The sequence below is a fragment of the Chelonoidis abingdonii genome, chromosome 1 (assembly GCF_003597395.2).
Source record: "Chelonoidis abingdonii isolate Lonesome George chromosome 1, CheloAbing_2.0, whole genome shotgun sequence".
Taxonomy (NCBI): Eukaryota; Metazoa; Chordata; order Testudines; family Testudinidae; genus Chelonoidis; species Chelonoidis abingdonii.
Genome location: NC_133769.1, coordinates 201288599 through 201311601, shown reverse-complemented (window position 1 = coordinate 201311601; position 23003 = coordinate 201288599). Strand labels below are relative to the sequence as shown.

Genomic DNA, 23003 nt, shown 5'->3' with positions numbered 1-23003 from the left:
CCGGAGTGCTGGCTGAGCGCAGCAAGCTGCTGGCCCCCCCCCCGTCGTCCCTCCCCTGGAGCCCTGCCGCCATCTGCAGTGCTCTGGGGTTGGGGCTTCGCGTCCCACGGGGCAGCGTGTTTGAGGCTCCATGCAGAGCCAAGGTAAGGGCCCAGGGCTGGAAGGGTTGGGTAAAGGGGGGGGCAGTCCGGGGACAGGGCGGGGGGGGGTGGTGGGGAGTAGGTCCCGAGGTGGGAATTTTCTGGGGGGTCAGTCAGGGAGCGGGGAGGGTTGGATGGGGCAATGGGAGTCCCAGGGTTTGGTGGGGGGGCAGGGGTGGCTAGGGGGCAGGGCAGCAAGGGAGTGGAAGCGTGAGGGTCGTGAGGGGTGCTCTGAGGGGGTGGCAGGGGACAGGAGCTGGGTACGCTGCGGGGTTGTATGAGTTGGGATTCTGGGGGTCCTGTCAGGAGGCAGGAGGTGCGAGAGGGGTGGCGCAGGCAGGAAGCGGGGGGTTGTATGGGTCCAGAGTTCTGGGGTCCGTCAGGGTGGGGAGCGGTTGGATGGGGCATAGGGGTCCCAGGGATCTGCTGGTGACGGGGGTGTAGTAAGGGTTGGGGCAGTCCGGGGACATGGTTAGGGGATAGGGTTCAGTCAGAGGAAAGGAACAGGGAGGCTTAGATGCGGGTGGGGTCCCTGGGGGGCCCAGGAACAGAGTAAGTCAGGGGACAAGGAGCAGGCAGGGTTGGGAGTTCTTAGGGGGCAGTCATGAGCCCTCGTGCCTGAGCCCTGAACCCCCTCACACACCATTGCCTGAGCCCTGTACCTCCCCTCATACGACACCAGCCTTCTGCTTGACTCCTTCATCCCCCTTCCCCTCCCACAACCCTAGCCCTGACACCGCACCCCCACCCATCCCCACCCCCCCTCTGCCTGACACCTATAATCCATCCCACATACCCAGCCCTGACTCCAGTCCTCTGCCCCCAGCCCTGCACAGCCTGCTGCTGGTCTTGGGGTCTGGCTGATAGACCCTTGCCGGCCGGGGTCCTGGCCGCAGGCCTCACTCAACTCTCTGCCAGCCTAGGTGAACAGAACCCTAGACCAGCAGTGGGCTGAGTGGGCCGGCAGCATAAGATCAACATTTTAATTACATTTTAAATGAAGCTTCTTAAACATTTTGAAAACCTTGTTTATTTTACAATACAACACTAGTTTAGTTATATAATATATAGACTTATAGAGACACATCTTCTAAAAAACATTAAAGTGTATTACCAGCATGCAAAACCATGAATTAAAGTGAATACATGAAGACTCGACACACCGTTTCTGAAAGGTTGCCGACCCCTGATCTAACCTGTTCTTAAAAATCTCAGTGAAGATTCCACAGCATCCTGAGGCAGTTTATTCCAGCACTTAAACCCAGGGTTCTCAAACTAGGGGTCAGGACCCCTAAGCGGGTCATGAGGTTATTACCGGGGGGGGGGGGGGGGTCACAAGTGGTCAGCCTCCACCCTAAACTCCGCTTTGCCTCCAGCATTTATTAATAAATGCTGGAGGCAAATATATAAAATTTTTATATATTTTTATATAAATATTAAATATGTAAAAAAAGTGTTTGGTTTTTAATTTATTAGGGGGTTACACTCAGAGGCTTGCTTTGTGAAAGGGGTCACCAGTACAGAAGTTTGAGAACCACTGGCTTAACCATTCTGACAGGAAGTTTTTTTCCTGATGTCCAACCTAAATCACCCTTGCTGCAATTTAAGCCCACTGCTTCTTGTCCTATCCTCAGAGGTTAAGGAGGAAAATTTTTCTCTTTCCCTAGTAACAATCTTTTATGTACTTGAAAACTGTTATCATGGCCCCTCTATCTTCTCTTCTCCAGACTAAATAAACCCAGTTTTTTCAATCTTCCCCAATAGGTCATGTTTTCTAGATCTTTAATAATTTTAGTTGCTTTTCTCTGGCCTCCCTCCTGTTTGTCCACATCTTTCCTGAAATGTAGCACCCAGAACTGTACACAGTACTCCCGCTGAGGCCTTATCAGTGCAGAATAAAGCAGGAGAATTATTTCTCATGTCTTGCTTACAGCACTCCTGCTAATACACTCCAGAATTATATTTGCGCTTTTTTTTTTTTTTTTGCAAGAGTGTTACACTGACTCATATTTGGATTGTGATCCACTATGACCCCTAGATCCCTTTCTGCTATACTCCTTCCTAGGCAATAATTTCCCATTTTGTATTGTTCCTTCCTAAGTGGAGTACATTGGTACTTATCGAGTTTAATCCTGTTTACTTCAGACCATTTCTCCAGTTTGTCCAGATCATTTTGAATTTTAATCCTATACTCCAGAGCACTTGCAACCCTTCCCAGCTTGGTATTGTTCGCAAACTTTGTAAGTGTACTCTCTGTGCCGTTATCTAAATCATTGATAAAGATATTGATCAGAACCGGATCCAGAACTGATCCTCGTGGGACCCACTCAATATGCCCTTCCAGCTTGGCTGTGAACCACTGAAAACTACTCTTGACAGTTTTCCAACCGGTTATGCACACACCTTATAGTAGCTTCATCTAGATTGTATTTACCAAGTTTGTTTATGAAAAGGTCATGCAAGACTGTATCAAAAGCCTTACTGAATTCAAGCTATACCACATCTGCTGCTACCTCCTTATCCACCAGGCTTGTTACCTTGTCAAAGATGGCTATTAGGTTGATTTGACATAATTTGTTCTGGACAAATCCATGCTGACTGTTACTTATCACCTTATTATCTTCTAGATGTTTGAAAGTTGATTGCTTAATTATTTGCTCCATTATCTTTCCGGGTGCTGAAGTTACACTTACTGGTCTGTAATTCCCAGGTTGCCCTTATTTCTTTTTTATAGATTGGCACTTTTTCCAGTCCTCTGGAATCTCTCCTGTCTTCCATAATTTTTCAAAGATAATCGCTAACGGTTCAGATATCTCCTGAGACAGCTCCTTGAGCATTCTAAGTTGTATATAATCAGGCCTTGTTGTCTTGAAGACATCTAGTTTGTCTAAGTAATGTTTAACTTGTTCCCTATTTTAGCCTCTCCTTCTGCTTCATTTCCCCTAGCATTCAGTATGTTAGATGTCCAATTGCTAATAGCCTTTTCAATGAAAAGTGAAACAAAAAAGTCATTTAGCACTTCTGCCATTTCCACATTTTCTGATGTCCCCCCCTCCCATCCCCCCGATTGGTCTACCGTGTCCTTGGTCATTCTCTTGCTTCTAATGTATATGTAGACTGTTTTCTTGTTACCCTTTATGTCTCTAGCTAGTTTAATCTCAGTTTTGTGCCTTGTCCTTTCTAATTTTGTTCGTACATACGTGTGTTATTTGTTTATATTTAATCCTTTGTAATTTGACCTAGTTTCTACTTTTTGTAGGACTTTTTTAAAATTTCTGATCATTGACTTAACCAGGAGATCTTCAATGTTAAGGGCCAAATCCTGCATTATCTTCCATGGATAATTCCATTAATTTTGCTGAAACTACTTGCATGACTAGTACTCACACAACTAAAAGTTTGCAGAATCATGCCTTAATACAATTTTAGTTTAAAGCGCAGGGAGAATTTTAGGCAGAATGTAACAATACCTTTGTCCTGGCTAAACTTCAGTTCAAGTTAACACTTCTTGCATTACCTGCAGTGCTATAAGATCTGGAATGATCACAGATGATCAGAATCCTGACTGCATCTCATCCAAGTGATGGCAACTCCCACAGCAGAGTGCCCCACAATGCATGCTGTCATTGGGATTTAACTGATTTAAGTTAGGTTGAAGAGTGCCACCTGCTGATTTGGTGCAATCACTTCTTGCAGGAACTAGGTGGCCTCTTATTCCAAGACTTTTGCCTTCGTGCTGCTTAGTTTATAAGATGTTAGAGGGTCACAAAACAAGGAATGGCTTTCAGCCATTCTACCACCACAATTAACACTGTTTTTGGCTCTCTTAGAAGGTAAAGATATTGGCCCTTGCTTTTATTGTATAGACATGGAAAAGATGTGGGAGGGTGAGACTATTTGTGGATGTCCAACTGTATAGTTAGTTAAATTGTATTGTAATCTGAATAATCACAGTATTGATATATCACCAAAGCACACTTTGGAAATAATTGTAAATAAAAACTGATGCAAATGGAATGAGATACTGTGCACAAATCTCTGCACATTGATTGATTTTTTTCCTGTTTTATTTGTTACCTTCTTTTCTCAAAAAAACAGATATTAATGGATTAAAGAATTAAATACATATGAAATTTAAAACTGTAAGTAATAGGTAGTGTGAGCCCTGAGGGTTGATCACCAGCTGCAATAATGTGGATGTGAAAAGTACTAACTCCTCAATTTATTTGATCCCCCAGAAGGAATCTGTTTTGAATGTATTCAAACACTCATGCATAAGTTTAGTTTGTCTTTTGAAGTTCAGACACTGATTGGAGGAAACCTCTGGGGACATTTTAAAACATTCTTTCAACTCTTCAGTTAAAATTTATAGAAGAAGCTATTTTCTTTATGAACACAAACCACAATAAAGCTAGTATATGTACTTCACCCTTCAGTTAACATTTCTGTTTGGTTGCATCCGTTTTTGAAAAGTCTTGTAAATCTGAGTTCAGAATTTATTTAACTCTAGAAAATTTTTAAACTTCTTTGTATCCATTTGCAATTAGTTCAAGAAGCTGTTCTGACCTGTTGTTGCTGATGTTCTCAGTCCAAGAATGCTAATGTGAAGAGCTGACGCTTTTCTTTTTTCCCTTGCTATCAAGGAAACCCTGACTTGTAGTTCCTTTGGGTACCTGCAGTGGCCATTTCAGCTACAGTACCTTTTAGTGTTAAGCTTTGTTGGAGGAGTTTTCCAAATTCTGACTCCAGTTCAGATTAGTTCAGAAAACATTTTTCTGTAGCCTTTATTTATAAAAAAAAAAAAAAAAAAAAAAAAAATTGGATTTTAGGTAGCAGTAAAATGCTTGATCTAAAGAGCTGAAAGATTTTGAACTAGACATAACTCAGAGGTAAGGAGGCCATACCATAAGTGTTTAATGCCAGATATGAATACATTACAGGAGGTATCTTGCCAAATAAACTGAGAATTACTGTTTGTTGTATTTAAATAGAAATATGGCCAGTTTTAAGTCCTTGGTGCCACGAACTGGTATCGCCCAACATAAGCTATGAGGCTGCTGTTCAACACAGTAAATTCTAATTGCTATAATATACAATTACTTTAGAAGTAAAAGTACAACCGAAATACATTAGTTGTATTCAAAAGTGAGTAGCAGATCATCACTGACTTAGACTCCAGTTCTGCGAAGATTTACACAAGTGAATAGTTTTTCTTACATGACCAGAACCATTGAAGTGAAAATTATGCTCTTGAGTAAATTTTTTCAGATTTGGAGCATCCGTTTTCATACACAATAGCATGTGGCTGATGTTTCAATGATAAAATTCAGTAATAGTAAATGCGCTCATATCAATCATTGGCATTCATTTAGTAAGTTTGGTGTGTATTTTATTTCTGTACTGCTTATTGTCAATAGCGTACTTTCTCAGTAAACTAATTTTGAATCAATATTTAGTATCTGCTGTTGTAAAAATAAGTTCTGCTAATTGTAAACATTAGCACAAAACACTGTTTACAATACATACAGTGAGGACAATCCCACGAATACATTTGTGGCATTTATACTCTAGTTCTGCATCTCTTTAAATCAGCCGTTAACTTACTGTTGAGGCTTTTTGCACTGCTGCTCAGTCAGTGAAAACTACTTGTACAACTTTTGTATTATAACTGAAAGCCATTATAAACTCTGTCAAATGCATGTATTGGCTCCAAAGATATCAGCTGGTAAAAGAAAACAACTGATGTATCTAAAAACTGCCTACATTGCATCTTGGAATAGTATGGTACCCCAAACAATTAGGCACCTGAAGAGTTTGATATTACGTAGTGTGTTATATTTTTACAGGTGCCCCTGATTAATGAACTCGAGTCAGCAATGCATCAGCTGTACAAACAGCGAGCTTCCCGCCTTGTCCAAAGACGACAAGATGATATTAAAGATGAATCTTCGGAGTTTTCAAGCCATTCAAGTCAGTCCATCTTGAAGGTTTTTATTATTCATTAAACAACCTTGTTTACTTAGTATGATTGAATTTAAAAATAAATACTGTACAGCATGATTGACTTAAAACTTATCTTTTGTGACGACTAGAAGCAAATTTAGATTTTTAAAGTATTCTGATCAGTTTTGTTTAAATACTGAATCATTCTTACTCTTGAGACTTTATCTCTCCTATCCGCTAGTCTTAACTGTATATATTTTTTTCTCTTTCCTAGCATTCAGGATATTTGAGAGTAGTGATGTTTGGAATGAAACTTTTTCCTTATGTCAGGCTCTCTTTTGACCTACTTAAATTAATGTAGATACAAAATTCATGATATATCTACCATTGATGTGCAAACAGGATTTTTTAAATGTTAATAATCTGAAGACTTTAAAAAAGTACAGTTTATTCTGTTAGCAATAAGTGTTATGGTTCAACAGTGTAAGTTTCAGACTCTTAAAAAGAAAAGAGAAAGCACTTCAGAGCTAAGGAGGCTGGAGGATAGTTCCTCTCTTCTCTTAGCCAAATTTAAGTTGTAGTATTCAGATACTAACTTTGTAATATTACAAATACTTGATACACAATAGAAAGCCTCCTTTTGAGACCACTGCTCCAGAAGTGGAAATCAGTTTTTAAAAAATTGGTCCGTATCTCCGTTCTGGTGATGACTATTAAATGCGTAAAATAAGTTCTGCAAAAAAACCAGATGCTCATTTTATCTACCATTTCCTTGAGATTATTTTATTCTACGTACTAACGATATCAAGTAAAATTTCACTTGGGTGCTTTTAAAAACTTTCCCTGAAAGTGGTAGATCTGGTTTCCTGCTTTTAAGGAGATTTCCATTTAAAAAGTGTTCTTGTCCTCAGTTGTGTGGTGGGTTTTTTTTAATATATGTAGAAAACATGTCCTCTGAGCAATCGAAATTCACCTTGGTCCCCACTTTCTGGTATCCACATCTATACCCATTACCCATCCATCTATTTAAGAACAATAGAAAATGGATTTTGTACCTCGTTACAAAACTACATTCTCATGCCCACTGCAAGTCCCTTTTGAAATAATATTCAGCATGTGCACAAAGCCTTTTTAACTCTAAAGTTAAAATCACTCACCCTCTTTTGAGTGCTCCGTTGAACATGGGCCTCGTGCTGGCTCTCCCATTTACCCTGGGTGCATTGCTTTGAGGCCTGTGATATGCCAAGTATGCTCTGAGCAAATTACTTAGGGAGCCTACAGTGGGGCATGTTGGATTAGAATGTGATTTTGGGGGGGAGGAATGGGAAGAGTTTGGATACTGTCATAAAGGGGAAGCCTTATCTGAAGCATGGGAGCCCTGAGAATATATTTTGGTAAATAGATATACATGGATATATTCCTGAAATGTTTGTCTTGTCCTCCTCTCCACCAAGACTAGTAACAAGTGTCAGTCGGATTCTCAATCAGAGGTGCATAAACACATCAACTTGACAATCAGCTCACTTTACTCCTTATACCAAAAAGTTGTTACCTTTGGAATGGACTTAAACATGTTCCCCAAATGGTTACTTTACTCTGTCTTGTTACAATCCGTAACATAATCTTGACAGATGTAACCTATTGAACAAATTACAACTTCACCCATGCTCTAAAGCAGCTGTTCTCAAACTGGGGGTCAGGACCCCAGAGTAGGTCGCAACCCTGTCTTACGGGAGTTGCCAGGGCTGGCTTGGACTTTCCGGGGCCCAGGGCCTCAGCACTGGGGCTGAAGCCTGAGGACTCCAGTCCTGGGTGGCGGGGCTTAAGTTACAGGCCCCTTGCCTGGGGCTGAAGCCCTTGTGCTTCCACTTTGGCCCTCCCCCCCGGGGCAGTGGAGCTTGGGCTTTGTCCCTCCTTCTGCATTCATGAAGTAATTTTTATTGCCAAAAGGGAGTTGCAGTGAAATGAAGTTTAAGAACGCTTGCTCTAAATCTCTTGTTTTCTGAAAGGATTTACCCTTTCTTAAATAGGAACACTAAGACAAATCATCATTAACATTCTTAAATGATGAATGCTTTGATAACCTGGTTTGGTAAGAATGCATAACTTTATTTTTGTGTAGTTTGAGGCTATTGTTGAAATCCTGTGACGTTTATATTCTAGAGGGTGGATCTGGTATCAAGTAATACTTTGTGAGAATTTATCTCAAAGGTTAGACAAGCTGGAGACTCTCGTGTTAATTTCAGTCAATGGCTTATCACTGGCTTCACTGATGAAGAGCAGAATTTAATGTAGCTAATTAGAATGATCTATCATTGAATTGTTTTTAAAAAGAAAATGGAAAAAAAATTGAGCTTTATTTCCTAGTTTCAGATATACACCTCTACCTTGATATAATGCTGTCCTTGGGAGCCAAAAAAATCTTACCATGTTATAGGTGAAACTGCGTTATATCGAACTTGCTGTAATCCACCAGAGTGTACAGCGCCCCCCAGCACCGCTTTACTGCGCTATATCCAAATTTGTGTTATATCGTGTCGCGTTTTATCGAGGTAGAGGTGTATATCAAAACCTACACGTAACTTAGTGAACTTGACTTTATTTCAGGGAGAAAGACTAGATGAATAGGAGTCTGAGATACTGAATCTTTGTTACAGGGCTGCCTTTCTCTTCCCTCCCCCTCTTCTCTTCTCACTCAGTGTTTTTAAAATGTTCCATGCTGAATGTTGTATTTATAGCAGCAGTACAGTTTTTCCATTTTTGTTGTATCAAGCAGTTTAAATATTTACTGCTTTAGGCCACAGAGTGTTGATAACTTGTGAGCACCAGTATTAGAGGGGAAGACTGAAGTGTGATGAAGCCAGATTTGTATTTGAATAAATTTGGAGTATCTTCAGTTGGAGATTCCAACTTCCATCACTACTTCTCTCAACCTCTAGTAGCTACAGATTCAAACATTTGGGTTTGTCTGTTTTCAGCTGCTTCAAAATATAGCTGGACAACACATTTTTCCCTGTTACTGTAGATGAGTGTTTTAATTTCAATCAATGTAATCTTGCAGGTAAAGCACTGATGGCACCAAATCTTGATTCTTTTGGACGAGACAGAGCACTCTATCAAGAGCACGTAAAACGGCGGACTGCAGAAAGGGAGGCTAGAAGGTACAATAGTGAGATTTCCTGACTCTATTGGGGTTGCACCCAAAGGCTCCATGCAGTATCATGGAAGTCCCTGCATGATGTAATAACATGTAGGAAAGCACTGTCCCCACCCTGGACAACTTAGACTATTTGCTTTGTGTAGTAATGGTGAGAACATTTCAGTTAAATGACAAAAGTACATATCTGGTTAGTTACAGTTCTCCTTTCATCCTAATCCCTCTGTCCAGGCACCTCATGCCTCAGCTCATGTGCTTACCAAGGATATTCTCAAAGAAATACTCAGGCTTAGTATGTGGAAGCAGCCAATCAGCGGGTGCTTGCTAAAGTTACCAAAAATGCCTATAAGCCACTCCAGTCTTGCTGCAGTCCTTACTGCTTTTTCCCTAGCTCCCATGGTGAGGGATGGAGAGACTGTCTTTATTTTGGCTCTCCTGGGGTCAGGAGCAGGACCTGCATGGCTCAAACTGTTGTTCATTTGTACAAAGACCTTAATGATTGGTTTATACTGTAATCGTATTGTTGCCTTATAGAGCCCGTCGTAGGCAAGCAAGAGAACAAACTGGGAAGATGGCAGATCACTTTGAAGGCCTTTCTAGCGATGATGAAGAAACTTCAACAGATATTACTAATTTCAACATGGAGCGAGGTTAGAAAAGCCACTCTCATTAACTGAACATGGAAATCCTAAAAAAAAAAAAAAAAGAATGTTACACAATATGGATTTTTTTCCAGACTCAGAATCTCAAGATAACAGAATCACAACAGTGACTTGAAGTTGTTTTTTTAAAAAAGCATTTAATAAGAATATGGAACTTGATGGGGACAATATCGACTCTTAAAACCAAGTTTAACAGACCTGTTCTAAAATCATCTACAAACTCAATTTATTCTATGGAGATATTCTAGCTAAAATAGAGGAATTGCTCTTCCTCCCTTCTTGCTGAACAAGCTTGCATAGTAAAGGGTAACATGCCTCCTTCCCCACACCACCATATAGTTTTGCACAACATCAGTGCACTATATCTTTACAAGTCTGAGTGGTTTCTTTTGTATTATGAAACATATGCTCCCTCTAATGACAAAGAGTTAAATGTTTACATTTGTGTGGGTTTTGGCAATTCGTTGTTCAATAGGGGACACTTGAACTCTATTTTCCTAAACTATTTTTGGATGATTTTTGGCACGCTATTGTATTATCCCTTAGAGTTCTGAAATTGCGGACCTTGATAGGTGAAGGACAGTGTCTTTTCTGAAGTTCTACTTAAGCGTCTATAAACTTATTCATAATTTTTATGGAGCTGTGTTGCACAAGTTGAAATTTTAATATTTTTTTCCTTGCATACATGTAACTAAATGGGCTGTGTAGTGACTAAGCCCTGTAAGCCTATAACCCTACAATTTCCATTGTTTTAATTGCCTGTGTTTTCACGAAAACTGCTATCAGTGCAGAAGAGTAATCTGTTTGAGTTTTGTAAAGTGGAGTGTCTGTTTAGGTTTTTTGCAGGTACAGTAAAACTTCATTAAAAACAATATTAACCTAAAGTATCTAGTTAAAAACTTAGTGTCTGAACTGCTGTTTTAACTTGGCTTCTTGTGCATATATATGAGATTTAGAAACAGATACTATGCCTGCTCAGTATCTATTAAAGACTTTTCGTGTATTCATATGACACACACCATAGATTCATTTTGGATTGCAAAATGCACAAATGGTGCACATATAACTGGGACATAAGGGCAATTAAAGATCTCTGGGACAGCTTAATAGGTTCTTAGTTTAGGTATCACTGTTGTGGGAGCCCAGTTTAAAAGATACAGCTATGTGGTGCTGCAATGTGTAACACGTCTCATTGGTTTCCCTTTTGGAACTGAAGAGCTAGAGGAAGGGCCCTTTGAAGTTTTTCTCCTTTATATTCTTAATGCTCTAACTCTAAAAATTGTTTGCAACAAAGAGAACTAGAGCTGCAGCAAGAAGGAATGACTAAAATGAAGAGAATGTAATAGTGTAAGACAAGGGGTGAGAGAGAGTAAAAGGATAAAGCAGGAACTTGGACAACTGCTAGGCTAGCAAACTATTAGTACAGTAAAGATACAAAAGTTCCTGGTAATTATAATGGTCACTAAATGTGATACATGTATATTAACATTATCAACAGTTCAATACACTCCAAGATCCACATGTCCAAATCCATGCTTTCTGGAACCCTCATTTGACTGTCTAGTGTTAAGGATGTCCCATCACACACAGAATGTGGCACATAGTTGTTCATTTTCACCCTTATTTATCATTATTGATACAGTCCCACTTCTGGCTATTACTGAAACAAAACTGGCAGTGCTACAAAAGCTTACTAGATCTTAATATAAAACATATAGACACTTATAGCACTCGGGCACTGTTTGTGTTGCAGTGTTTGGGAAGAATAGAGGAGCAGAAACTAGAAAACTGAATTTTTTTTGTTGCTTTTGTCAGTTTCTAAGCTGAATCTCCTTTAATTTGCTTGAGTAAACTACCTTATGGGAGCTCTTGCAGACAGTAGAACATCAGTTTGTTACCTAGTTCTCTACACTTTTTTCCCCTAGATCGCATTTTGAAGGAGTCCAGCAAAGTTTTTGAAGATGTACTAGAAAGTTTCTACTCAATTGACTGCATTAAATCACAGTTTGAAGCCTGGCGTTCCAAGTATTTCTCTTCTTACAAGGATGCTTATATTGGCCTCTGTTTACCAAAGCTGTTTAATCCTTTAGTAAGACTTCAGCTCCTTACCTGGACTCCTTTGGAGGTAAGATATTGTTATTCAAATTAAGTGAACTGTTGTGCAGTAGAGTGTCACTTTTTCAAAACAAGGTGAACTACCTTCCAGGTCTTTTCGACTATGCCACTCTCAGGTCTTGGGCCTCAAGTTTATAAGGGTATAAGCTCTTTAGGGCAGGGACCTTGTTTTTGTTCTGTGTCTATCACATCTAGCACAGTGTGGTCCTAGTCCATAGTTAGGTCTCCCAAGAGGTATTGAAATATAATGAATAACCTTATTTTTTTTAATGGAATCTTATGATTTTTCCATGCTCAGACCAGGCATCAGGCTGTTGTCCCCTGTGGTTACCACAGCAGGTCTGACTTAAGTTCAACACCTGCAGTTCTTTTTCCTTTGGGAGCAATGACAGTGGTATCCAGTAACCAAATAGCCTTCTTAAAGCAAAGTATTTATCTAGAACAAAAGCACTTAAGAGAAAACAGATCTTAAAACATTTTGAACTTGTTTACTGTTGAGTGTACCTTCTGAATAAAATAAGCTATTTTATTTCCCAGGTAAGCATATAAGTATGTTGAAAACATGCTAGGTGGCTTTCCACTTACGATTTTTAATGATTTGGCTATTCATTTCACTTATGTGGGAATATAGAAACAGGGCTGATACCAGGAAGGGGATAGGAGGTTATAAATAATGTTAATAGATGTACCCCAATATCTGTCCATGTGGAGTAGAATCACAAATCTAGTAGTGTGTGGATACAGGAGACATTTTGGTGCTTCCAGGTTTAACCATTTATGTTCCATAGGCTACAAAATGGATACATAAATGTGTTTTTTAATATAAAATAGGCCTTTTTCTTCAGCATTCTGTAGTTAGTGTGGTATCACTAGCGTGTTCCATACCGGGATTTTGTACAGAGTGGTAACCAATGATTTGTATGGAGCGAACATAAGAAAACAAAATACTTTACATCTCTCTGAAGTAAGTGAATACCCTCCCCATTTTGTTAATGGGGAAATTAAGGCGGAATGGCTTACCCTCAGTCACGCAGAATCAGTTGCAGAAATTAATAGAATCTAAGTGTTTCTTGCTTAACTAAGGTATTTTGGGCCATATAAAAATGCAGACAAATGTCTGCATTGAATTCCATGTGAGTTAGGTGCCTTTGAAAATCCCATTAGGCGCCTAAACACCTCTTAAAAATCTGGCCCTTTGTCTAATGGCTAATGTGCTTAATACTTTTAGGATATCTAGGATACTTGGCACATAATTCCAAAGCAATTTTTTTCTTTTTAAAAGGAGAAAAAAACGTAGGTCTTCAGGTGTATTATGCTGATGTTTTAGGATGGCTAAATAAGTTGTTCAGGCTCTTTAAAACTACTGTTGGCCTCAAACAATGTTTAAACGTATGAGATTAACGTCTGCCTAATTAATTTTAATAGGGCAAGAGTCAGGATTTTGAGAGTATGTTGTGGTTTGAATCGTTGCTATTTTATGGCTGTGAAGAACAGGAGCAAGAGAAGGATGATGTTGATATTTCGTTATTACCTACCATTGTGGAAAGAGTTGTTCTCCCTAAACTAACAGGTATAACTGAAATGCTATTTTGTAACTTCTACAAATATTAAACCATAGTAACTTCAGGAGAAAACAACTTTGGTATGATTTAACTGTCTTAATCCCTACTTTTTGAGCACCTGCAAAGAAAACTGTGTAGTAATTCTTAATTATTTTTACTAGTACTTGCTGAAAGTATATGGGACCCTTTTTCTACAACACAGACATCTAGGATGGTAGCAGTTACACAGAAACTAGTAAATGGATACCCTTCAGTGGTAAACGCAGAAAACAAAAACACACAGGTAACTTTTTTTTTTTTTTTTTTCTCAGTCACACTTGTTTGGGAATCTGTGATAGAATTTATGCAGCATAATGAGACACATTACACACACTGGAGCAAGGAGCAGAGTCTTACAACTAATGGATGTGTCAGTGCCCAATTCCATAACACTAAAGATCCAGTACAGCAGCTGAGGGAAGTAAACAAGGAAGGGAGCTAAGCCATTTGAGTCTGTACAAAATGTACAATAGGATTTGAACAGGGTGATTCAAAATGTACCAAACTTAGTTATGGGGCTATAATTTCACTTTAAGGTTCAGTTGGAAACACTGTTGCTTCTGTTTTCATAGCATATTGTATTGATAGAACCTCACTAGATTGAGTGCCACATTTGCTTGTCTTATATGATAAAAGAAGTTTGACAACTTAGTGATATTTTGCAGTGTCATAACCATATACTTACAGTATAGGAGTTAACGGAGTGTGAATGCAAACCTTAGAATAATGAGAGAGAACTCCCAGCAGAGTTGATAGATTAAGACTGTGTAAAACCCTAATCCTGCAAATTGTTAAGAATTTGTTTAAAGTTAAGCACAGGAGTAGCCACATTGACTTATGTTCCCTTTAAATTGAAGTCTAGTGTTTTTACTGACATGTTAATTGTAGATATTTCCCATATTTGACTTCAATAGGACTACTCGCATACTTGAAGTTAAGCATGTTTATGTATTTTGCTGAATTGGGGATTAAAGCACTTTGCTTTATTAACTTCTAAAGAGGTCTTTAATTTAGCTGACAAAGCTGGACTGCAAACATTTTTAGCATTTTCATCTCAACTTTTTCAGACACTTTTGAAGGCCCTGTTACTTAGAATGAGAAGAACACTAGATGACGATGTATTCATGCCATTGTACCCTAAAAAGTAAGTTGCTTGTTAAATGTGCAAAACAGCCATAAACACCTTGATTGGCAATACCAGTTGCCTTTTGTCTTGCATTTGGTAGCTGAGGCTTTTTCATAGCTCTGGGCTGATTCTTAGTTTTGGGTTATAGTGATTTTTTTCAGGTTTAATAACACACTGTAAGAATGTAAGGTGAAAATGATGAAAAAATTATTTGAAACTTTGGAATTTTTACTATAGTCTGCCCTCCATTCTTGAAAATAAGAGTAGTCCACAACCTTCAGACTGAAATTTTTAATGGTTACTTATTAAACAAGTTTAGAGAAATCTTTTATTTTCCAGCATCTTAGAAAACAAGAACTCTGGTCCTTATTTGTTTTTCCAGCGCCAGTTTTGGTCCTCAGTGAAGGTAAGCCAACAAAAATATCTGATGAGGCCTCAGGCCAGGTACTGCTACCATTAAAATACATTTAAATATTTTAGAGAATTACTTGAAAATGCATATGGTGGAAGGGAGGTTATGGGAAAATTTAGAAAATTATTTCTGTAGACTAATGAAACAGCTATATTCAGTACTTTGAGTGGGGTAGATAAGTACAGATACAGTGAACATTTGTAATTTTAAGAGATACATTTTAATTTTAAAGGTTTAAAGGAATTTACCTTTTGATAAAATTTCATCCCCTTTTAAAAACATCTCTTATACAAAGAGAAGAGAGATCTTGGACAGATCACTTTGTAAATGACAACTATTTTAAAATTATGCATTAGATTTATTTGACATACAAAGCAGATAAGTCTTGATAGTCCAAATGATCCAAAAAAAAAAATCTGACACTCTAAAAGTGTGCGGGCAAAATATAAACAGGCTAGCGAAAATGAAAGGTCTTGGTTGGGGACAAAAGACAGAACAGCTACATTGGTTGTGTTTATTTTTAACTTTTAAAAAAGTAGGAAACATCAAACAAGTGACAGCTTTCATTTATCCCATCGGCTTTCAGTCACTGGTTGCTCTAGAATTCCAGAATAATTGTAGTCTTGGTCTACTTGAGGCCAGCAGGATAGAGAGAAGATGAAGAAAACACTGTCTTCACAAATGCATAGTCAGAAGATGGGCCCCTTCCCTTCCCCCCCCCCCTTAGCGACTGTTGAAATTTGAGACAATGGTTGCTTGCATTTTCATTTGAAATAAAGTATGTGAACTCAACAAATGAACCAAAGGAGTGGATGCACAGATTTAAGTTTGTCTTAAAGGCCACAGATTTCTGCAAACAGTATAGATCTTGGATTTTCCAGTGGTGGGTGTAGGGGCTGAATTGGGAAGAAATGGGATTGTTTCTCCAACTTCTAGATATGTTTAGAAAATCTGTTCATATACATAACAATACTTGTAACATTTTGGCAACAGACATTTCAATTTAAAAGTGTAGAGTTTGTCACCTTTAAACTTTTTTTTCTTTTTTTACTTTTTTTTCATGGGTCTGAGTGAGTGTGTGTTCTAAAGGAAAAACTGGGCATGGGTCTCAGTTCTCAAACATTAAAATGAAAGTGATTTGTAGAAGACCAAAATTGGTCACATGTTCATGATCTTGCTGCTTTTTTTTTAGTAAATTTAGCCACATCTTGAAAGCAGTTTTCATCAGTAACCCCCTCACTTCACTATGATGTGGTAGGAAAATGTCATTTTACAGATGGGGAAAGTGGCACAGAATAATTGTGACTTGACTAAGCCATAGAAGTCTGCGAGAGGCAGGATTAGTATTGAGTTCCTGGCCTTTCCAGTTCTGTGCTAAACGATGAGACCAGTGGTGTTCAACCTGTGGTCTAGGTCAGTGGTTTTCAAACTTTTTTTTTCTGGGGACCCAGTTGAAGAAAATTGATGCCTGTGACCCAACGGATCTGGGGATGAGGGGTTTGGGAGGGGTTCAGGGCTGGAGCAGTGGGTTGGAGTCCAGAAGGGGATCAGGGCTCTGTGCTGGGGGTACAGGCTCTGGGGTGGGGCTAGGGATGAGGGGTTTGGGGTGCAGGAAGGGGTTCCTGGTTTGGGGGAGGGGCTCATGGCTGGGGCAGGGGATTGGGGCACGGACTTACCTCTGGCAGCTCCCGGTCAGCAGTGCAAGTGGGGTGCGGAGGCAGGCTTCCTGCCTGTCCTGGCATCGCAGACTGCGCTGCGCCCCAGAAGAGAGCCAGCAGCAGGTGTGGCTCTCACATGCAGGCACCTCTTCCATTCCTCCCTCATTGGCTGGTTCCTGGCCAATGGGAATGTGGAGCTGGTGCTTGGGGCAGAGGCAGTGCATTGTGCCTCGTGGCCCCCCTGCCTAGAAACCGGACCCATTGCTCGCTGCTTCTGGGGCACAGCATGGTGTCGGAACAAAGAGGCACTAGCCTGCCTTAGCTGGGCAGCACCGCCGATGGGACTTCTAATGTCCTGGTCAGCAGTGCTGACCAGAGCCGCTAGGGTCCCTGGGTGCTGAGCAAGGCAATAGAGTGCCTTATATGCCATGACCCAGTACTGGATCACAACCTGAACTTTGAAGAACACTGGTCTAGGGGCTCTGAGGCTTTACATTGTCAAGATCGTCGGTCAGGACTGCAAAGTGTCACACATCTTGCATGACACTTCCATTTGACAGTCCTGTTACTTTATTCTTTACAACCTGTGAGACATCTTAGCAAGTTGCGAGGAGTTGCTGTGGCACCTGCTGAGCAGGCAGCGAGGTCTCACTGCCACCCCTGCTGGATCAGAGTAGGGAAGGAGCATAGCAGTGGTAGCACATTGAGGCAACAGAGAGAAGGTGAGGGGCCTAATAATGATCCCAAGCTCTAACAGCTATCTGTACCAGCTTTCCCCCAGGTACTCCTGCAGACCTTTCCACCCAGACAGCCCCAAGTCACCTACCACTGAAACCATCCCATGCTCCCAAAAATGCTCCAACATATCTCCCCACAGCAACAGCAATAATATTTAGTGCAGCTGCATGTCCTCCCTTTCACTGTTTGGGACAGATTGTATCGACTGTAAGCTGAAGTGTCTGGTTATGTTCAGGTCTGCAAACATGCAAAATCGCTTATTAAACCTGTGTAAAATGTCACACACTGAGCAGTGCAATTCGACAGCTATGCTGTTAAGAAAACTGGTATTTATTTCATTTAAAATGTTGCTCCCTTTAACTTTTTAATGAAATATTTTGCATCATCCCTGCTGCTCCAGGGAGGAAGTAGGAGCAGGCACATCCTTCCAAACTGCCTCCCACTACTTTCTTTGAAGACCCAGCTGGAGCTTTTGTGTGAATTGGGAGTGCTCTGAACTGCTGCTTTCACTTTGCAGGGTAGGGTGCCTGCTTTCTTGCTAGACTATGGAAGCTCCAGAAAAAAGGATCTGGAGTTCCACTAGCTCTGATTTTGCTTAGGGGAGCACGTATCAAAAAAGTCTCTTAAACCCCACATAGCCACTGACTGCAGCACAGGAGAATGGAGATTAAGTTGAAGCTGAGAACCAACAGCTCCCTTATTCTCTGCCTCTGCACTGGTCTGCAAGATGCTTTAATTTGTACCAGCTGGCATTGGTTCCTTATGGTCCATATTCCAGTTGGAGATAAAACACTTAGCCACTCTCCCCTGTACAACATCCCTTCTGTACAAATAGCTGTTGGGAGTCAAGTATAGGCACTACCCATGCTGTCTGTACGATAATAGGATTTTTCCTGTGCCAGAGTTGTTTGCAGGTGGTACAGAGGAAACAGGAACAGGGCAGAGTCTGCCCCAAAGCACTGATTGTATTTTTTGTTTTGTTTACATTTGTTCCGCCTCAGGCTGAAAAGTTCGGATGTCACTGCACCAGACTACACTTAATAGACCTTATAGAACAAAGTTTGGATGTAAAAACCTTGATTTGCTCTTGTAGTTTCTTTGTATATATTTTCCATAGAATGCTCTGTAATCATCATTTTTGAACAAATCCAGTGCCATAACATTGGGAAGAATGACATCTCACTGGTTCTATTTAGTCATGAAACCGACTGAGAAGTTTTTCTTTATCTCACCCTGATCAGTACATTTAAACATGTCTTTTTACCTGCTTAAATTTTTTTTTTAAGTTTATCAATAGTTATGTTTTGCCTCAAATATTCAACACTTCCATTGTCTCTGGTGTCTTTAGTTGCTAGGAAACTTTCTCCAGTGGTATGGAATCCTTTCAAACAAAACTCTACAGGAGTTATCGATAGATGGCCTGCTAAATAGATATATCCTTATGGCTTTTCAGAATTCTGAGTATGGAGATGACAGCATTAAAAAAGCTCAAAGTGTAAGTAAAATGGAACAAAATATACTTAGAAAATACTATACATAAAAACATTTTTTAACTCCTTGAATTTTCAGTCAAGTAAAATGTATATTTGGAGCCCTAGTGGGAGACTGTTCAGTTTCGTGTGTTTAGCTTAAGATTTCCAATGTTGTTGCCTATATCTCTTTTTACAAATAAAACAGTTACTATGTTTTCATAGCACACAACTGTTTTTAATAGAAGATGCATTATATGAAATTAGAATTCTGTTTATTGCTGTCCTCAATATTGTTGTTTTTAAGATATTGATTAGTATGTGTTGCTAGCATCTTATTTCTCACATTGTTCTTTAATATGTTAACCTTATTGTTTTAGGCCTTACCAGTGCCAATACTGGTATCACACTATAGGTATTAGTCATCTTTCTTGCCTTTTTGCTGTTAACACATTTTCTTCTTCCCTCATCTCTAGGTAATTGCTTGCTTTCCTAAACAGTGGTTCACTAACCTAAAAGGGGACAAGACTATTTCCCAGTTAGAAAATTTGTGTAGATACCTTGTTCATCTGGCTGATACAATTTACAGAAATAGTATTGGATGCTCTGATGTGGAGAAAAGAAATGCAAGGTAATTTATTTTGAATCATTTAATGCAATGGCATCTCATGCTTCTGATATACACAACACAAAAGCATACGTGCCATCATATATATTTTTCCCCTTTGGGAGGAGTCCCCCCCCCCTCTTTTTTTTTTAAGTTTTAAATAGGATCCTTAATATGTTATCAATGGCTTTTGGGAATGGCTAGTGTATTGTATAAAGGTTATGTTTAATCTGCTCCCATTGTGTAGTTCTGCTCTAAAAAATTACTTGAAAAGTAGCATTTTGGGATTTTGTTTGGTTTTGATGGTTTCTTTACAAATTTGCTGATGTTGCAGCTAACTGTTTGCCAAGCAAATTCCCGCCACTGTCAGCAATACAGATTTCTGTAATCCAAATTGTGTTCTTGTCTTAAACACACCTGGACATTCTCAGATAACTTTGTTTAACCCTGCTCATGAGAATCACCATACCTAAAAGCATAAATGGAATTAAATGCCCATATGTGACTACTAGAGGTGAATTGGAGACGGTGAGGAGAGAGATTCTAGTAGAAAATGAGTCTTTCAATAGTCGTCTTAGTTTATAAACTGGTATTTTCTTTCTATACTAGCTGTTTGTCTGGCAAACTCACACTGGAACTGTGGATTAATACTGAAAGGGTAGATGGATATTGAGCCAAAAAGATTTCTTTCTGATATTCTAATTCCAGTTAATTTAGTCATCTTTGCTATGTGCTGATAACTTTTTATTAAGTATATGGAAATATACAATAAATCCCAAACTTTCCTGGTAACAGTTGTGCAATTGGCCACTGATCTATGTTGACTTCATCTTACAAAATTACATAAATGTCCTTATTTCTCTTTGCAACACAGCTATTCATCTAGGCTCCTCCATCCCATAGTAACTGGGGAAATATTACTCTACTACATTCTATTTCAAAGCAAAAACAATCATCAATTACTTGTGTCAAAAGGGAAACAAAACATCATAACCCATGTTTGCATCTGTTTGTTTCTCTGAGTGCTGGACAGCACTTCATAGTTCAATTTGATAGTCCCATTGATGGTAGATTTTGAATTTCTTTGGATAGTTAAATTTCATGTCTGAATCTTGTTCCTTTTGTGGGACTTTTAAAATTTTTCCTACCAGGCTTGTATGTCCTAGATTGCTAGGAGTTTGTTTACTGTGAATCTGTTATTACTACCCAATCCAGGTCAATCTATTACAAATGTGTAACCAGTTTTTCCTCTTGTGGCATGCACAAAAACTGCTCATTTTTTACATTTTTTGGTTCAAGCAGTGTGTATGTTAAATGGAGCTGTGACTGACTTTCTAACACCGCATGTGACCCAATAATTTATCCTGAGACTATGCTCTGTCCAGATAAGCCATACATATGCAGCTTGTCTTCCCTTTGTTTCTAGGATTGCTGTCCCCAAAAGAGAATTTTTGTTTTCATATCCAGAAACACACTAATTTCAATTAGCCGTATTTAAAATATATATATAAAATCCACAAGCTGTGAGAAAAAAGAATAAGCAGTGAAACATTTCTAAAATACTATTTGACTTGTGCAAGATTTTGATTTCTAGTTGTATTAACTTATTTTTTCCCATCATTTAGGGAACACATAAAACAGACAGTAAAGCTTCTAGCAAGTATTCGAGCGCTGGACCATGCTGTGACAGTTGCAAATGAACATAATGTGAAAGAGTTAAAGGTTTTAATTGAAGGGAAATAACTTTTAGGTGACTCATTTTGAGCTTTAAAACCATTCCTGATGTGTAATTTATGTACATATGTAAAGTTTCTTAAACTGTAAAATATCCTTGTTTTAATACAAAGTGCATTGTTACATACATCATCCTTAATAAGCATTGATTTCTTTAAAAAGAATAAAGGAATCCAGGAAGACCATCTCTCCAGCAGTCAGACTTCCCTTAAAATCTCTCAACATATTGTTTACAAAAATATTTTGTACCCCATAACTAGTCATCTACTCAGTTAATTGTTCCATGATTAACTGGAGTATGTGTAATATATAATGTGTAATATACAGTATGCTTATATTTATAGCACCCTGTTACTTTCACACTGGATATAGTGGTCGTCTGCTGTTGAAATAAGTGTTTCAGTTGCTGAAATTTACTTCAATAAACTGACTGTATTATTGGTCAAAAGGGCTGGCAAAATATGAGAATCAAAGAAACTTTCACATAGCACCTAACATTACAAAGTCGCTGTGCTTCACTCAGACTGAAATAGCTTAACTTTTACATCTTTTATTCAGAGTTAATATGGATCTTTCTTCAGACTGTTTTTAAAATCATTAGCATAGTTTTTGATGCAAACAGTAGTCTGATGACTTAAAACATAAGTTACCACATGTTTAAGTTAAATGGCAACACTGCGTGATGCTGTGTGCCCCCCCTCCACTTGATTACTCATCTTGAAGGGGGCAGCATTTCACTCATGGATCCTGGACCCTCATCCTTTGAACAGCTCCTCTAAATCTATTATTTGTGTTCTGTTGCATAACTTACATCTTTGATTTAGATGTGAAATATATTCGCTCAAACATGGGTATTTCTAGAGGTGTAAAAGCCAAACGAAACAAATATTTGAGTCAATATAAATATCACACAGTGAATAGTCAAACAACTTTAAATTTAACACTTCCTGTCAAGTAAGACCATTTTAAAAAATGGACTAGTTTACAAAACAAAATGGCTGTTTAGGTATAAGAGCTGTTTTTTGTTAGAACACTAGTGACATCTTGGAGTCCCAGGAACACTAACTTGCAGTCACTGTCTTGGACAAGCTATTTCCAGGTGTGCCCTATGTTAGTTGGGAATTGTAGCAATAAATTGGCATACTGAGTAACATTATAATCATTGTATTTTATGCTCATGTCATGTGGTATAAATTAGGATATTAAAAATGTACAATTTGTAACATGCACACATCATTTGGAAACCAAACAGTTTTCTGAACTTGGGCTGTTGGAGCACATTCAGAGTATCTGCTTTTAAGAATCCTTCCAATAAACTTGTCTGTCATGGAGCTGTCTCAGTGAAACCTGTGAAGCTTATTTTGTTCATTCCTGGGGAGGGAGGTAAAGGAAGACATCTGCATGCTTGTTGACTAACTTTTTAAACAAATAATGAAGGAAAAACTTGAATTGGTATATTTCAAAATCTTCCTTCCAAAGCCATATTGTCTTCAGATGAGATCTCATTACATTATTAGGATCAAAATCCACCTTTTTATAGTGGAATTTTGGTGGCAATCTTAGTTATGGAGAGGCTGTACCTCTTAGTTACACACACCTGCAGAGCTGCAGCAAGAACCCTGGTCCTGCAGTTCCTAAATT

At 39.0% G+C, this 23003-nt stretch overlaps 1 protein-coding gene across 2 annotated transcripts in view; it reads left to right on the top strand.

Annotated features, from left to right (window-relative positions):
- PAXBP1 (PAX3 and PAX7 binding protein 1) overlaps positions 1–22693 on the top strand; it is a 37039-nt gene extending 14346 nt beyond the window's left edge. The window contains exons 8-18 of one of the 2 annotated variants that reach the window (XM_032794926.2): positions 5987–6110; positions 9145–9244; positions 9775–9890; positions 11828–12027; positions 13443–13587; positions 13741–13862; positions 14686–14762; positions 15084–15150; positions 18901–19047; positions 19498–19652; positions 21254–22693. In XM_032794926.2, coding sequence (XP_032650817.1) covers positions 5987–6110; positions 9145–9244; positions 9775–9890; positions 11828–12027; positions 13443–13587; positions 13741–13862; positions 14686–14762; positions 15084–15150; positions 18901–19047; positions 19498–19652; positions 21254–21371 — 1371 coding nt within the window. In that variant the 3' untranslated portion in view covers positions 21372–22693. Of the gene's footprint in view, positions 1–5986; positions 6111–9144; positions 9245–9774; positions 9891–11827; positions 12028–13442; positions 13588–13740; positions 13863–14685; positions 14763–15083; positions 15151–18900; positions 19048–19497; positions 19653–21253 lie in introns of those variants that run through there. The other variant, XM_032794927.2, reaches the window with a different exon arrangement.
- Positions 22694–23003: the final 310 nt, after the last annotated feature.